At 36.1% G+C, this 17948-nt stretch overlaps 1 protein-coding gene across 1 annotated transcript in view; it reads right to left on the reverse strand.

Moving 5' to 3' along the window:
- Positions 1 to 15374, reverse strand: part of ZFAND6 (zinc finger AN1-type containing 6) — a 27596-nt gene extending 12222 nt beyond the window's left edge. The window contains exons 1-4 of the mRNA XM_045285796.1: positions 15296 to 15374; positions 7496 to 7664; positions 5930 to 6101; positions 4988 to 5088 (exon numbers count right to left, since the gene is read on the reverse strand). Coding sequence (XP_045141731.1) covers positions 4988 to 5088; positions 5930 to 6101; positions 7496 to 7649 — 427 coding nt within the window. The 5' untranslated portion in view covers positions 7650 to 7664; positions 15296 to 15374. The remainder of the gene's footprint in view (positions 1 to 4987; positions 5089 to 5929; positions 6102 to 7495; positions 7665 to 15295) is intronic.
- Positions 15375 to 17948: the final 2574 nt, after the last annotated feature.

Raw genomic sequence — 17948 nt, forward strand, 5'->3', positions numbered from 1 at the left:
ATAACTTTTTATAGCATTAAAGTCCCATCTTTCTCCCTATGAGTGGCTGGTGGTTTTGAACTGCTGGCCTTGCAATTAGCAAACTAACTCGTAATTATGATGCCACCAGAGTTCCTTAGGATAAAGTATACGTATCTGCTTCTGTCACTCTCATCATTCCAGCACCCTCATGCCCTCCCATTTACAGGGGCAGGTATTGCCTACTTTGGGAAATACTGCTCTACATTAATAAATTGACTTTATATGAAATTAAGAACCTTGAGTTGAAAGGAACCAACCTTCAAAGTTCAAAGAGCCTGAAAATTTTAGTTCTATATGTACTCAGTGCAGTGATCCCTACTATGCTGTCCCTGACAACTGTTTTGTTAGAATGCTTACTACCTCAGAAATTATTTTCCTTTGCTCTTAAAGAGAAATAATGGTCTGATTACTTTTCAGTTCTCATTCTAAGTCTCCAATAACTCCCAAATCACCATGACATCACAAAAAATAAGAATATCCTTTATAGTTTACAAACTCTCACCTCCATAATCTGACTTATCTGCTATAACAGAAGTCATGCTCTTATTTGCCTTCAAAAGTAATGAGGGCTCAGAAAAGTAGGAATGTCAAGTACTTCTACATGTAATGTATGAATATAGAACCTTTGCATTGAAATTCCATAGTCTTTTACTCTTACCCATGACTTGGGGGTACTGAGGTTAATCAAAGTCAGGCATATTATTCAGCAAGACAGGCAGTCAATTATGATCTTTTAGAGTATATAAAAATGCTTTAAAGGGTTTTTCTTCTTCTTTTAAACTAGCTTTTGTGAACTAAAGATATGACTTATACTCCTAAAATGACACTGTATAAAGTACTGCTATTTTAAAAATTAAAAGCATAATTAAATGAGAGTCATGCAGCAGTATGTTAGATTCTCAGTAAGCAGGAAGAAAATTCTTCAGAACAATGAGGGTAAAATGAGAAACATCACCACCCACCTGGTGGTGGCATATCCTAATTATAAGCAGAATACCTGCAGAGAAAGAAGCTACCTCAGAGCCACTATCCTAAAAACTGCAATACAAAACATTCGGAAACTGGCTTAAGTGCACAGGTGATGACACATACATGCTCCAGAGAGAATGGTGTTCCTGGCTAAACAATGTCCTTTAAGGAATGCACATGCAGTGATAATGGCAGAAAAGAGATATCTGGCTAGTGCTCCCAACCAGGGGAACTTATCCTGGGATCTGATGGAAGTTGGATCCCTGACCTAGTCTAACGATCTAGTGGAAAGAATACTGGCTTAGTCTGGTGACTAGATTCCAGTTCAAGTGATCACATGACTTTTGAGTCAAAGGCCTTTTCACTTGACTATGTTTCTTTTCATCCATCTATTAATTAATAGATGTAAAAAGTCATCTGTGTTCATGCTGATTCAACAGAAAAAGCAACAGCGCATGTCTGTGTATATACATATGGATGTGTGAATAAATGAAGATGGCATTATTAATTCAATAGTACCTGTGTATGATAAAAATGTTTCAAACTAAAACTATTGAGACTTTACCCACCGAAAACTAATACTTAAATGAATACTAATACTTAAACTAATCAAAACCTCATTAGCTATTTCCTCCCCCAACTTTGCAGGCCCATTATTCTTGTTGCTCCTGGTTTTAACTTTTCATTTCTTAACCTATGTCAAGTACTTCCAAATCTCAGGTATAACCTTGATTACTCCACATCTATCTGCCTCCTATCCTGTCTACAGAGCTCTAGTGGTGTAGTGGGTTATGTGCTGGAATACCAAACACAGTCCAGCAGTTCAAACTTACCAGCCGATCCATAGGAGAAGGATAAAGTTTTCTGCTCCACTGAAGAGTTACAGTTTTGGAAATCCACAGGAATAATCCTAAAAGTCTAAGAATTGACTTAATGGCAGTGATTTGATTTGACATCTTATCTACAACCTCCAACTAAGCCTTTTCTCTTTGAACAAATCACTCACAACCTCAGACAAAACAAAATAACTCACTGACTTTGAATCAATTCTGATTCACAATTCATATGAGAATTGCCCTTGTGGGTTTCTGAGGCTGTAAATCTTTATGTGAGCAAAAAGCCTCCTCCTCTTGCTCCTGTGGAGCAGTTGGAGGGTTTGGATGGCTGACCTTGTGGTTAGCAGCCCAATGTGTAATCCTCTTGCCCCAATGCTTCTTCACTCACACCCCAATATACCTAAAATGAGGAAGCGCTCTTGATGGTTGCAATGATTAACTAAAAGGTCCGAGGTTTAAACCCAACAGCTATTCATGATAAAAAATATGAAGCAGTCTGCTTCTTTAAAACATTTAGTCTCGGAAACTCTATGGAATCGCTCTACTCTGTCCTATAGTTTCTCTGGGTCAGAATCCACTTGATGGCAAGAGGTTTTGCTTAATTTTTTTCTATCTGAAAATCTGTCTAAACCTATCGCCCATTATAGGTTTCATTCCAATGAATACTCCACTGCTAAATCAGTTCTGATGTAAGTGAAAAACTTTCTTTTCATGTTCTCATTGACTTTTATTATCATTATCTTTTAAAATATTTACATTATTTGTGGATTGGAAACATTATATATTGAGGATGACAGCATCATTAACTTATATGCTACAGCACTGTATTTAGTAAATATCACTAATGATAAGGTATTTAAAAAAAATCCCCAAACAGATGGTTTTACGTGCAGGTGCCAAAATTCAAAAACATCCTAAGTTTAGGACTACTTGCATAATAAAATAAAAGGTTTAGCATCACACTGTGTTCTCATTTCCTATAATCAATGAATATCCAAATCTTGATATATCTTCTATTTGTTTACAAATTCATGCTAAGAGATGTTCACTTCTATACCAGTACATAACTTGCAACTTTGTACAATGGTTCCCTAAGCACATCTCTATCACCTAGTTTTTACTTAGTGAACTCATGTGGTACTTGAAATTACACACAGGCCACACTATTGCTTTTTTTTAAAAAGCAATAAACTAACCCAAATTGATCTCAAGTTTCAAAGCTCTGCGGTTATGTGTCTCATGTCTTAAAGACCTACTTCGATATGTTGAATTAACTCTTTATACATTATCTCTTTGGTCAATATTCACACGTGTCTATTATTATCTATTAAAGTAAAAAAGAAAATTCACTTATTTATAGTATTTAGAACATGCTAAGTAGATTTGAATATCTACACTAGCCAAATAGTACCAGAGGAAGGGAAGTTAGTTAATTTAACTCAAAACCAAATTCACTGTTGAGTCAATGCTGACTCATAGCAACTATAGGACAGGCATGAACTGCTCCTTGGAGTTTCCCACACTGTAACTCTTTACAGGAGTAGAAAACCCCGTCTTTATCCTATGGAGTAGTTGGTGATTTTGAACTTCAGACCTGGTGGATTATAGCCTAACATGTAACCACTATGCCACCAGGGTTCCTTAGCTAATTCAAACTAAAAATTAAGCAAATGTAAGTGAAAATTGTCATATTCATCTATTGCCACCATGTACAATGGAAGATTTTCACTGGTTAGGGTATCCCAATCTCTTTAAACCATGCCAAAGTCGAGGAACTAATGCCAGGGGCTTAAGTGGAGAGGAAATGTTTTGAGAATGATGAGGGCAATGAATGTACAAATGAGCTTTACACAATTGATGTACGTATGGATTGTGATAAGAGTTGTATGAGCCCTAATAAAATGATTTTAAAAAAAGAGAGAAAAAGAAAAAACAAAACAAAACATGCTAAAGTCTTATCCTTGGGGACTTGCTTTTCCTTTTGATATACTACTTTCACACATTGGCAGATGGATTAATAGTAACACATGTCTACTAATAGTAACACATATTAACAGTCTTTTAAATGCCCCTCTATGTATTCTTTCTGCCTATTAAAAAAGCCCTCAGACAAATTTTCAAGTTGGCTTAATTCACTTTGGTCCATATAATGGGGACATAAAAAGCAGAGGCAAGAATACGAGGCACCACGCGGTGACTACAATTAACTGGGGCTGTTAAGTCACAGGTGAGGTAAGCAGGATGACTGCCAGAGATTTTATAGTCTCAAACAATTTAAATCAAATAACAGGAGAAATAGATCCCCTCCTCAAATCAACAGTCCCACTTTGCTTAGGAAGAAGAGTTTTTAAAGCGGCCAAAAAAGAAAATTAAAACAAACTCATGGCCACTGAGTCAACTCTGACTCATAGTAACCCTACAAAATATGGAAGAACCGTCCCTGTAGGTTTGAGGCTGTAACTTTTACAAGAGCAGAAAGCCTCATTATTTCTTCCATTAAGGAGTGACTGGTGCTCTTGACATGCTGACCTTCTGCTTAGCAGTCCAACTCTGTTCATTTAATTATATTTCTGATATAAACCACATTCTTGAATTTTCTACATTTGATGCTAATGACATGCAAGGAAGTTTCAAAAAGTTGGTGGGAAAGTGAAATTAAAAGATAATGGAATTTCTCAGGAATATTCTCAAGGAGGAAATGACTTTCAATATTTCAAGGAGAATAATTTCTTTGCTGATAGCATTGATAACTCTATAAACACATTCGATGGGCTTGAACAACAGAATTGTATGTGAATGGATATACTTGATTGTGTAAGATACGGCCGGAAAAAAAAAAAGGATAAAAAGAACCTGTTATCAAGGAGTTCAAGAAGAAAGAAAATGTTTTGAAACTGATTGTGGTAGAAATTGCACAACACTGCTTAATGTAATTGAACTATGGAATGCTATGATATCTGTAAGAGCTCTCTCAATAAAATGATTTTCAAAATGAAACAAAAAAAAGAATAATTTCTTTATCTAATAAATAAAATAGAAATATGAATTTTAACCAGGATTTAAAAACAAAACCAAGAAAATACACATGTCTAGTATAATGCCTGGCCTACAATACTCAAATGTTGAACAGATGGCAAAATACAGGCTGTTTATATACAAACCTTGTAGATCTTCTGTTTCAGTTATTGCTTTCTCCAGAGATGTACTATCCACTTGGGAAGATGCTACAGATTCTGATAAAAGTGACTGATTTGATACAGGGCTGGAAAAGCAAAAAACATTTAGATTTAAAAAGATCGGCATGTGTGAATATTGACCAAAGAGATAATGTATAAAGAGTTAATTCAACATATCGAAGTAGGTCTTTAAGACATGGGACACATAACTGCAGAGCTTTGAAACGAGATCAATTTGGATTCGTGTATTGCTTTTATAAAAAAGCAATAGTGTGGCCTGTGTGTATTTCAAGTACCACATGAGTTCACTAAGTAAAAACTAGGTGATAGAGATGTGTTTAAGGAAACCCTTGTACAAAGTTGCAAGTTATATACTGGTATAGAAGTGAACATCTCTTAGCATGAATTTGGAAAAAAACAATAAACCATAATAGAAATTTAAATTATGTTTAATAACAATAAAAATGAAGCAAATATTTTTCAGTATTCTTAATGATAGAACTTCACAATTAAAAGGAAAAAAAATACATATATACTATGATACAAGCCAACATCGTGGTACTTGGTAATCCATTTACCAATTGGTAAGTCAATATCATGGTAATTAGAGAAAATCTGTGACAAGATTATATTTTTAAAATAAAGTACTAATTCTTGCAGAATAAGATCAAAATTTGAAAAATGATCTTCTGATGCTTCAAAAGAACTTCAGAGGTGAGTAAGAACATATGAAAAAGGAAAAGTATAAAGCGGAAATCTGGCTTAACAAAGAAACTATCCTTAGCAAAAAACAATAAAAAGCATTAATAACTAGATGATATTTTTCCTAAAGTGGTATTACAGAGTTCCCTTAATGGAACTTTCTGATCAAATATGAAACTACTCTTTTTCACCAGCTTTCTGATGACAGCTCACACTACAGCTTACCTTGGCTGCACAGATGAAGATGTAGTAAAGTCTAATGATGACTGAGCTTCTGGGACACTGCCATCTGTGCACTGAACGGGTAAAGACTCAGACAGACTACTGACAGAAGTTGCTGTAAGAGTACCACACTTCGTATTAGTGATTCTGTGCTCTGGGCAGTCCAAGACCTTATCTAAAAAAACCAAGATCAATTTTCCACAAAATATAGTACACAGATTTTATTTCAGCACATAACAGTGCTGATTCATTAGATTTACTTAACTTGGAAACTTAACTCCTATTTCTCATTACTGAGTATTTATCAAACCCAAAATGTTAATTTACAAATTATCTTCCAAGTACTAATACACAAATGAGCTATTTAATATAAAAGAAAATTTAAGAGTAAAGCGGATACAAATTCAGATTATTATGTGTGCTCAGCCTATTAGAATATAATTTTCCTTTATTTCATATAGCAGAATTGCAGATGGTATTTAATCAAGTGAAACAAACATTCATAGTCATTTGAATAAAATGAGTAAAAAATTTTGAAGATATTTCAATGAAAGAGTTCCAGTTGGGGTTTGAAAAATGAAACAGTGACAAGAAAGACTCCATACAACATTGAACTTACACGACAGTCTGTTTCCATTAATCACGAAAAAATCCACACATTGACTTATATGAGAACTATCTTACAGAAATACTTTTTGACATTTTCCTTTTACCCATCTTATAATCAGAATCCTCATGCTCCATTTCCCACAACTACTGAAAAGAAAAAAAACCCATGGCCACTGAGTCAATTCCAATTCATAATGACCATACAGGACAGAGCAGAACTACCCCACAGGTTTCCACGACTGTAATCTTGACAGGAGCAACCTGCTACATCTTGCTCTTGCAGAGCAGCAGGTGCCTTTGACCTGTTGACCTTTTTACTAGCAGTTGAGCATTTGACCACCTTGATATTCAGGGCTCCTTCACTGCAACAAAGCTCACCTTAAAAACAAGTTTTTAAAAGCCCACCTCAATTCTAGGAGACCCCTACGACTCAAAAGGATCTAAAGAACCCACATGAACTGGGCTGAACACTTCTTACTTCCGTCAGCTTACTAGGAAGCAACCCTTCTCCAAACAAAGTAGGGTTTTCTCTAAAGTTAGCTGTGGCTATAGGGTTACTATCAGTAAGAATCAACTTCATTGAAGGGATTAAGAGCCAGCATCCATTCTTTTGTTCAACTACCCTGACTTCAAAAGTCATTTAAATAAAAGAACCAATGTCTTCTTACAGCCTTCACTCTCTTTACCTTCCTTTCCAAGGCAGTTACCCAAACTTTACATAAAATGAAGAGTTCTGTAGCACAATAAAACAAACAAAAGGACTAGGGAATGGGTTTTGAGTTAATTGTTTTCAGAGGATGAAGGTCCTCTTGTTCCTTTCTCCCACCACTAATAAACATAATGTCTACTGATATAAAGGTGACACTATAAGCACAGCATAAGAAGAGAAAAGTGCATTTAAGCATTTTTCTGGGCTGACCAAATGTATTCCAATACAATGTATGAATAGACTTAACTTACCAGGTGGGCTTATTCTACCATTACTACTATTCTGTCTTTGAAGATGTTCTTTATAGCATACTGAGCACATGCCATTTGTACGAGGATTTCCATAAAATCCGCAGCCAGTAGAACAAAGCATAGGCACTTGGCTGTGATTAGTTTCTTGGGCCATGTTTCTGTTACACACCTGAAATTTACACAGAATTAGCAAAGAAATCAGACACAAAACTGTAGTTATACATTATGCAAACATACTCTTTAAATGAAGAAAAAGACCATATTTTATTCCCTGAACCACACTATTGCGCTATCTCTATATAAGAAAGGTAACTAGGAGAGACCCAAAATTACGACCAAAATAACAAATACTAACCCAATCTACATAAACAGATCATTACTGGCTCAGAAACAAAAAATAAGTGCTAGAGAAATGTATCTGTTTTGAAGAGATTCTGCACTACCAGAATGTTTTGGAAAACTTCTTTAAGACTAGTTCAGTTTGGACTGTCTAATCAGAGATACATTTTATTTAATCTGTATTACACTACTTAATTTTTAGGCATTTAAGCTTTTGCTCCAAGTTCAAATATTACCTTTTGTAATGTATTTAAAAAAATATTTAGCAGAATATCAATGCTGGTGAAGTTATGAATCAATGAACAAAATTCTGGTGAATGAAAAATAGGCACTATTTTTTGGGAAAGCAATTTAGAAGTTAACCATAAGAACATTGTAAAAGATAGCTCTCTTGTTCAGCCATTCTTTTCTCAAAATCTTATTCGACTATAATTAGAAACAGAAGAATATATAAAAATATGCTTCACAGGATATTTATAATGTTGACAAACTGAAAACAACTCTATGTCCAACATTAGGAAAATGGTTTCCTTTAAAAGAATCTTTCACTACCATCAAGTTGACTCCAACTCATAGTGACCATATAGAACAGAGAAGAATTACTCCTGTGGGTTTCCAAGACTTTAAATCTTTACTGGAGTGGACAGTCCTGGGACATCCTCACAATTGTTCCTATGCTTCAGCCCATTGTTGCAGCCATGGTGTCAATCCATCTCTTTAAGGGCCTTCCTCGTTTTCATTGCCACTCTACTTTACTAAACATGGTGTCCTTCTCTAGGGACTGGTCTCTCCTGACAACATGTACAAAGTATGTAAAATGAAACCCTGCCATCCTGCTGCTTCCAACACAATCAGTTATGGATCTAAGCAAAACAAAATCCTTAACAACTTCAACTTTTTCTCCATTTATCATGTTACCTATTGGTCCAGTTTTGAGGCTTTTGGTTGTCTTTACATTGAGTTGTAATCCATATTGCAGGTTGCAAACCTTGATCTTCACCAAGTGCTTCAAATCTTCCTCACTTTCAGTAAGCAAGGTGTGCCATCTAAATATCATCGGTTGTTAATAAGACTCTCTCCAATCCTAATGCCATTCATTCTTCATATAATCCAGCTTCTCTGAAGATTTGCTCAGCATACAAACTGAAAAAGTATGGCGAGAGGATACATCCCTCACCCTGTTGCACACCTTTCCTGATTTTAAACCTTGTTCGTTCGCACAACTGCCTCTTGATCCATGTACAAGTTCCACATGAGCACAATAAAGTGTTCTGGAATTCCCATTCTTCTCAGGGTTATCTATAGCTTATCATGATCCATAGAGACAAATACTCTGGCACAGTCAATAAGACACAAGTAAAACATCCTTCTGGTATTCTCTGCTTTCTGCCAAGATCCATCTGACATTAGCAACAATATCCCTTGTTCCATGTCCTCTTCTGAATCCAGTCTGAACCTCTGGCAGCTCTCTATCAATGTACTGCTACAACCGTTGTTGCATGGTCTTCAGTAAAATTTTACTAGCCCTTTGCTAAGTGCTAACTGCTTTTGTAGTTTGTGTATTCTGTTGGTCACCTTTCTTTGGAATAGATACAAATATGTTTCTCTTCCAGTCAGTTGGCCAAGTAGCTGTCTACCAAATTTCCTGGCACAGATAAGTACTTCCAGTAGATACATACATCTATACACACACATAATATGCTGCTATTAGGACATAAAGACATCCATTTATCATCACAAAGAAGAGAAAAGAACATATGAAAGGTTGGCAAAGCCAATGGTGACTCCTGCCCACCTCCATCCCTGATTTGTGCCTTTCTATACTTTTCAAATTTTCTCAAAATAAAGATAATTCTTGTTTAATTGAAAACAAAAACTAGAACTGTTCTTTTAAAAACATATAAAAGTATAATTAAAAAATTAACTGGGCAGAGTCATCAGCCAGTCAGGGAACCACATGAAGACAAAAATCAATTTGAGAAGATCGAGGAGATAGAAGAACCTTATGTGCCATATGAATGACATGATAGATGTAACAGCAAGTTCTTCCTCCTTTAAAAAACCCTCTTATCAAGGTTCCTCCACAATGAGTGTAGGTGAATTCATGCTCAAAAGTGTAGTGGTTACACAAGGCCAGCATTTTGAAATCACTAGAAGCTCCATGGAAGAAAGATGAGGCTTTCTACTTCATAAGGATTATAGTCTGAATGCCTAGGGGGCAGTTCTACTTTATCCATGAGGGTTATTATAAGTCAGTATTGACTTGATGGCAGTGAGTTTCATTTTGGGGGGTTTTCCCTAAGTTTTTCATGCTAAATGAAGAGACTTACCAGGAGAAAAATACTGTTTGCCACCGACATTTCCTTGAATTGATAAACACCAGTGGAAAGCATTCACTGTTCTATTACCAAAATTTACCTCATCAAAACTATTGGAAATGACAGATTAGGGGTTTTAATGCAAATTTCAGAGTAATGATGCATTACATTACAAAACAAAGGCCCAGGGTTAGAATTTGCCTTTGAAAAGCATTTTCTTTAGCTTAGGGGTACAAGTTAGCATTTTACATGGATCTTTCTTATTCCACCTTGGAAAAATGTTTCAGCACGTATACTTTATTGCCCCACTTTATATAGTATGTCCTCCCTCCCTCTCTTGTAAGGCTATAAAAATGCTTATTAAATTAAAAAGTAATAGTCATGACGGAATAGGAAAGCTAACATTAAATATTTTATTGTGAGGCTCCCCAACCATGTTCCTAAGGAATATTGGTCTGTAGTTTGATGAGTGGCATTAAAAAATTCATGGGAAAATGGAATTGAAAGATAATGGAATTTTCCCATGAACTTTTTGAGATCCCTTGTATCCTTTCATCTCTTTTCTGGTTTTGGCTATCAGGATTATTGTTCAAGGTTAGCAGCTTGAATGCAACTGGGATTCAACCTGGGTATTATGGCTCCAGAGTCCACACTCTAAATCAGTGGTTGCCAACGTGTGTTCCATGGATTCCTGGGAAGGTCAAAGCTATTTTCGTAACAACGCTAATTATGTACCATGTTGACATTTACCCTGGTAGTGTAAAAGCAAAGGTGGGTAAAGCTACTGGTACCTTATCAAGGTATCCAATCAAGGTAGTAGGACCAAACAGTACTAGTTCTTGTTGTTCATAATCTCTTCCTTGATTAGTTCTTCACCCTAAGTACATATTGTTAATATTCTCAGAGTAAACTAGAAAGTATATATAAAAGCATTTTGCAACTCTTTTGAGTTGAGAGCCAAACTAGCTGTTTTTTTCAAGGAATACATTTTTCCTAAGAAAAAACTGGTTCTTCACACTTGTGTATATGGAAGAATTTTTTTTTTTGGAAAAGAAATCATTTCGAGAAAAACAACTACAGTATAAATAGCAAGGTAGAAATCTAAATAAAGAACACAAGTAAGCGCTCATCAAAAGTACTCATCAAATAACTTAAGAAAACACTTAACATTTATTGAAGCTTTCTATGGGCCAGGAACTCTTTTATTTATGCAATTCAATTTCATTCTCTTAAGAACCCTAGGATGCTGATAGTACTAGTAACTCTATTTTTTAAATGAATGAGAAAGGATTTGTAATTTGCTCCAGATCACATACCTAGCAGGTGGCTACGTTACTATTTTTATCTGAAAGAATGAAGATAGACTAGACTGGTTAAAGTCTATCCACTCCTCCAAACCTACACTTCTGTAATCATTCTGAATTTTAATTTTCCTTTAAAGATATTTTAAATATTTTTCATTTATCCAACATTATTGTGCAGTTTTAATTCGCTAATTAAACCAAACTCAAGAAAAATTTGTTTTTCCTTCAAATATTTTTACCTAAGAAATCCTCATCAGCATTAAAAACACCTAAAACACAAAATTTTAAGACAGCAAAGAAATGTATTGCTAATTATGAAAATTCATATATAAGATCATTAATAAATAATTGTAATATGGAGTTCATTACAGTAAATGTAATAGATGCCAATTAAACTTATTTTTCCCTGCTTAATTCCCTAGAGTGAAGCCACCAAGTTTTATTTTGAAATGCCTTACACTCTTTTCCACTCCAAACCAGGTTGTCATTATTTTATACCAGTGTTACTTATACTGGCCCCTCCTCCAAATTAACTTTATATACCTAGTTCATCGTATTTTGTTGTTTACTGATTGTCTGCCTCAGAGATAAGTGCCTAACCTACCATTCATGTTCTACAAATCCCACAAACGACCTAAAGGGATCTCTGTAAAGGTTCTTGCATACCCTCTCCCCACTGTGATCATACTTAAAAAAAGTCTTTCCATGAGACATCCGATAAATTCCAATCTTCAGAATTCTATAGCAAGTTACTATGTGCCAACAGAAAATATATGTTAATCTCAACACCTATTTCCTAGGTAGGAGCTTGAACATGTTACTAAACTTCTTTAACTCACAAGTCCCTATCAGGGAGTGAATATCTATATAACCTAGCACAATCAAATAATACATAGAGAATGCACCTAAACATTGCCTTGCACATAGCAGAAATGTATTATCTGCTTTTCCTACACGTATAATTTTTTCAGGTTCAGATATTTGCAATACTGTTGGGAGGAAACAAGCTTTTAGTTTAAACTGTTCCTTTCTTAGTAAATGCCATCCACTTTTCAAGAATCAGTTTAAATTCTATTTCTTCTGAGTACACTTCCACCTGCATCAACACTTCTCTCTGTTCTATATTCATAAGGAAGGTGACTCTACCATCCTTCAGAGCAAAGGTGGGGACCGCCTGGCCCATGAAATCACTAATAGCAGCTAGCATCACATGCCTCACCAAAGGAGAAAGCTGTTCCCACCATCACATTAGGGGTGAGTTAATTAAATGTTTGTCCAGTATGGTCTTGATATTGTTATAAGTGTTCAAGTGGCCGTTGATAAATCCCTGCTTTAGAGGAAAATTAATCAACTATTTCAGGGTATATAATTCATTTATTGGACTAAACTCTAAAGTTCCTTCTTCAAACTGTTATTTACACTTAGTATGAACCTCCACAAAATATGCTGTTGTATACATTTCATTATTGTTAAAAGTATTCATGTCAACTAAAAAAAATGGTTATTTTCAGTTGAAAGGAGAGAAAACAGATTGATGAAAAATATTTCATATTTCAATATTGATCTTATATACAGAAACAGTCAATCAGCAAGACTAACAACTAGAACGACTGATAACCCAGCTAAACATGAACGTAAGTATTTTTCCATCGTATTATTCTTCTTTCTCTTCCTGAAATAGGAAGATATGTTGCAATTTGGCAAGCTTGAGTTAAATCTAGCCCACAAACATTTCTTGTTTGGGCACCAAATACTGATGTTTGTAAAAACTGGCTGTTAGCATGAGAAAACTGAGGAACAACACATAAAAACCCAAATTCTTATGTAAACACGTGGCAATAATGGGCTCAATGTTCCCAGAATTACAATTCTCAGCTACCTTCTAGACAAGGTTTGCATTTTTTCAATTCATGGTTATCTTTAACTTTCAGTTATCTAACTGCTCTTATGAACATCTGAATTTTCTATTTTTACTATTAATTTTAGGTGAAGAAATAATAATCAAATGTTATGTTGAAGTGCAGGCAAAAAGTGATCAATCCAATTTCATCTATTTTTAATCACTGAAAAATTAACAACTCAGAATTAATTAATTTGAAGAGCTCTCTAATTATATCACATGGAGATACTCAGAGTGAAGGAGTACAGACGTATATACTATTATAATCATTTTAAAATCCACTAATTGATCAAACGAAGACTACAGTTCTGAAAATTGGGACCTACCAAGTATCATATGGATAATATATATGAACAAGGGGGATACTAAAAAAACCAAACCAAACCCGGAATTCCCTCCCTCCAAAAGTTATGTATTTACATTTTTTTACAAAACAACCTCATCACCTTCAAAGTACTCTCCATTACACTTAATACATTTGTCAAATCTGCGATTCCATTCTTGGAAACATTTTTTCAAACTCATCTGTTTGGATGAGAACCTCCCTCATTTCCTCCCCCACCTCCCCCATCTCTTCTATATAGTCAAATTGCTGTCCTTTTATGTCTCTCTTCATTGGTGGAAACAAAAATAAGTCGCACTGAGCAAGGTCAGGTGAGTAAGAAGCGTGGGGCCAGAGAGGCATGCTTTCTTTGCCAAAAATTGGCATACTGAGATGGCTGCATGAGCAGGTACATTGTCAAGGTGGCAAAACCAGTCCCGTCTGCCACAAATCAGGCCTTTTTTGTCACACACTGTTTCGCTGTCTTTTCAGAACCTCTGAATCAGTGGTTATCAACCTTTCTAATGCCGTGACCCTTTAATACAGTTCCTCATGTTGTGGTGACCCCCAACCATAACATTATTTTCATTCCTACTTTGTAACTGTAATTTTGTTAGTTATGAATTGGGCGACACCTGCAAAAGGGTCATTTGACCCCCAAAGGGGTCGTGACTCACAGGTTGATAACCACTGCTCTAAATAGAAAGCTTGATTAACAATCTGACCTGACAGAACTAACTCCTAATGCACTACAAACTCCTAATGCACTACGAGTCAATATTTTTGTCAATCACCAGAACAAGGTTTGTCATCAATCGACTGACAGAACTAACTCCTAATGCACTACAAACTCCTAATGCACTACGAGTCAACAGTTTTGTCAATCACCAGAACAAGGTTTGTCATCAATCGACACTTCACCTGTTTTGAAATGAGAAACCACTCCTACACTTGAGTTTTTCCCATAGCGCTGTCCTTGTAAGCTGTGTTCAACATCACAACAGTTTCTGCAGCATTTTTGCCCAAGCAGGAAACAAAATTTCACAGCTGTATGCTATCCTCTTAAATTGGCCATCACAAAAAACTATGTTTGGGAGAAACTTCATTTATTTATTTATTTATATATTTTTTGAGGGGAGAGACTTTTACAAAAAAATTCACTGTGACCACAAACTTCCCAGGCGATGCCACTGGGTGCATTAACTCAGAGTGAGTTGCTCCATGTTGTTCATGCTTGCCCAGTGGGAAAACTGTGTAGTTCTAGAAAGCTCCACTCTGTCCAGGGCAATTATTTTTGGGGGGGTTTGGGGAATACCCCATCATGTATCTAGCCCTGGTTGTGTAGTGGTTCTAAGTTGGGCTGTGATCTGCATCGTCGGCAGTTCAAAACCACCAGCAGCTCCTCGGGAGAAAGATGGGTTTTCTACTCCCTTAATGAGTTAAGTCTCTGAAACCTACAGGTGGTTGCTATGAGTCAGCTTTGACTCGATGGCAGTGACCGTGTGTGGAGGGAATTCAACAACCTTTGCAGAGATCATAAGAAGTCCAGGAACTTAATAAAGCAATTAGATCAGAAATGTGACTTGATTCAAAGTCTGTGGGAAGAATGCTACTCACTTTGATATAGGGGCTGTCAATTAGGGTTCCTCCTGCACTGAGGGTGCTTTGCAGTTCTCTCTGTGTAGCAGTCCCCAGTTCCCTATGTCAGGCTGTCTTTCCTGCTGTTCCTTGGGCTGAAAGACAAAAAGGTGCAAGTTTGGCCAACAAGAGAATACCACTTGTGGAACACCACATATTCTTTCCTACCCAGTAATTCATCCCTTCCCACAAACTAGGTTATAAAAAAGATATCCCAGGAAAGTTTCCATGGAGTAATATAATAAATCCCACAAAAAGAAGTCACTGTATGTATTTTTTACAGCAAAAGAAGACAGGTACAAAAACTCTCTAAGAGTTCACTCATAGCAGCCAGTATGTATAACAGAATGAAACACTTAGATGGGTCACCTTGTGGACTGCACTAACAATTAAAACAGGTTGGCAAACTTTTCTGTAAGACTTCAGACAGTAATTATTTTAAGGTTCACGAATCATAGTCTCTGTGGCAACAATTCGACTCTACCATTGCAGCACACAAGCAGCCACAGACAATATGTAAATAAATTAGCAAGGCTGTATGCTGATAAAATTGAGTTTATGGCTTCCCTGGTGGTGTAGATTACACGTTGGGTTGATAATCACAAGGTCAGCAGTTCAAAACCACCAGATGCTCCACAGGAGAAAAATGAGGCTATCAACTCGAATCAAGATTTTCAGTCTTGGAAACCCACAGGAGCCGTTCTACAGGGTCGCTATGAGTTGGAATGGCACTGAGATTCAGAAGGTGGTCAATGCTTGGGTGGTACATATAATGACGTGCTCAACTACTTAGCCTACAGGTTAGTGGTTCAAACCCACCTAGAGGTACCTTGGAAAATAGGATTCATACCAATGGCTCAAGTAGAAAGAAAATGTTCTGGAAATGATAATGGCAACATATGTACAAATGTGCTTGATATGATTAATGTATGGATTGTTGTAAGAGCCCCCAATAAAATGAATTATTAAAATAACAGATAGAAAAAAAAAACCCAGATAGAAATAAAATAGGATTTGTAATTGAAATGATAATGGCAACATATGTACAAATGTGCTTCATATGATTAATGTACGGATTGTTGTAAGAGCCCCAATAAAATGAATTATTAAAATAACAGATAGAAATAAAATAGGATTTATAATTTGCTTCCAAAACATCACTGTCTTGAAAACTCTGTGAAACAGTTCTACTGTGCACACATGGGATAGATAGCTAGATGCTTGGTCACTAAAATCCCAAATTCAAGTAACAAACTTTTTGTTTTAGTCACTTAAAAAATATTTTTAAAATTATGCTTAGCTCACAAGCTAAACAGAAACAGGCAGAAAGGACCAAAAATATGCTAGCCCTTGGAACAAATGGCTTTAGAAGATGTGGAGAGCTAGGGAGAAATGAAATTCAAGTACTATTATTAATTTTAGTATTCTCTACATCAAGGTTGAAAGTAAAAAGTATTACTTATTCTTGCTCAGTTTCATCTGCCTTAGTTGGAATGCCAGTAAGTTTGGTTTTGGACCACTCAAAGACCTTATTCAAATCTGTGTTCTCAGAGAGGGTTCTTGCTGTGATACGATAAATGGTTGTAATGTCTTTGATGTAAACCTGCCCCTACCACCCTGTATTCTACTTACAAAGTCTAAATAAACCTGTAGTTTCTCAGCATTTACAAAATGAATTATCTGTATTCCTGAAACGAATGTTTTTTGTTTGCCTATCATGGTTTCTCCTTAGGTAACAAACCCTCTCTTTCATGTGGGTAGACTCTTCCATTTGGTTAGACAGACTCTTCTCCCCAGAGCAAGATCTGCCTTTTAGGGGTGAACACATGAACCAAGCCTGGGCACAGGACAAAAGCTAGGCCAACCAGGCCTCCCTTAGATTTTAAAGGCACAATTGGGAAGATGCACATTATTCTCTGTGGTTATCTATCATTTGTGTGAGGCAGGTGGTGGCCATCACCAGTTCTGTTACAATGCAGAAAGAGCAGCTGCTAGAGAAGGAAAACGGCAAGCAAGTCTCAACCCTGAAATGCGGGGCTGGGGGTGGGGGTGGGGGAAGAAAACTCCAAGAGAGTGGTTGGACTCCTGCATCTGTGTTGCTTAGGTCAGTCCCACCTCTTAGACGTCTTGCTTCTAGCTTAGTTTGATTTGGCTTTCTGTCATTTGCAATTAAAAAAGTCCTTAAGGATGACTGAAACAAATACCCATGTTATTTAAAGTTTTGAACCTCAGAAATCAATCGATACTTATCAAAATGGACGACACTGTACTAGTTCAATCAAGAGATGTCTTGTCATAAAGTTATGTTTCAAACCAAAAGAAATCAGTAACTCCTACCCATTTTTCTTTCAGGAGATAAAAAAGCACATAAGTCCCAAATCTAAGCTTGAATACACAATGTAACCAGGACCCAGATTAAAAGAAACCACCGCTAAGGACAGGGTCCCAGAGCTATCTCATGTCTATTTGCAGGCAGTATTTCCTTCCTCACTGTGTTGGCTTCTATCTGAAATGAGTTTTGTCTATTCTTGAAGTTTTAAAAATAGAATTGTACAGTGTATACATATTTCATGCTGGGTTTCTCTCAATGTCAGTGAAACTCATTTATGCTGCTATAGATACTATAGGGTTC

Source organism: Echinops telfairi, unplaced genomic scaffold (genome assembly GCF_000313985.2).
Source record: "Echinops telfairi isolate 266 unplaced genomic scaffold, ASM31398v2 ScPeMD7_7475;HRSCAF=8513, whole genome shotgun sequence".
In the NCBI taxonomy this organism is placed as follows: Eukaryota; Metazoa; Chordata; class Mammalia; order Afrosoricida; family Tenrecidae; genus Echinops; species Echinops telfairi.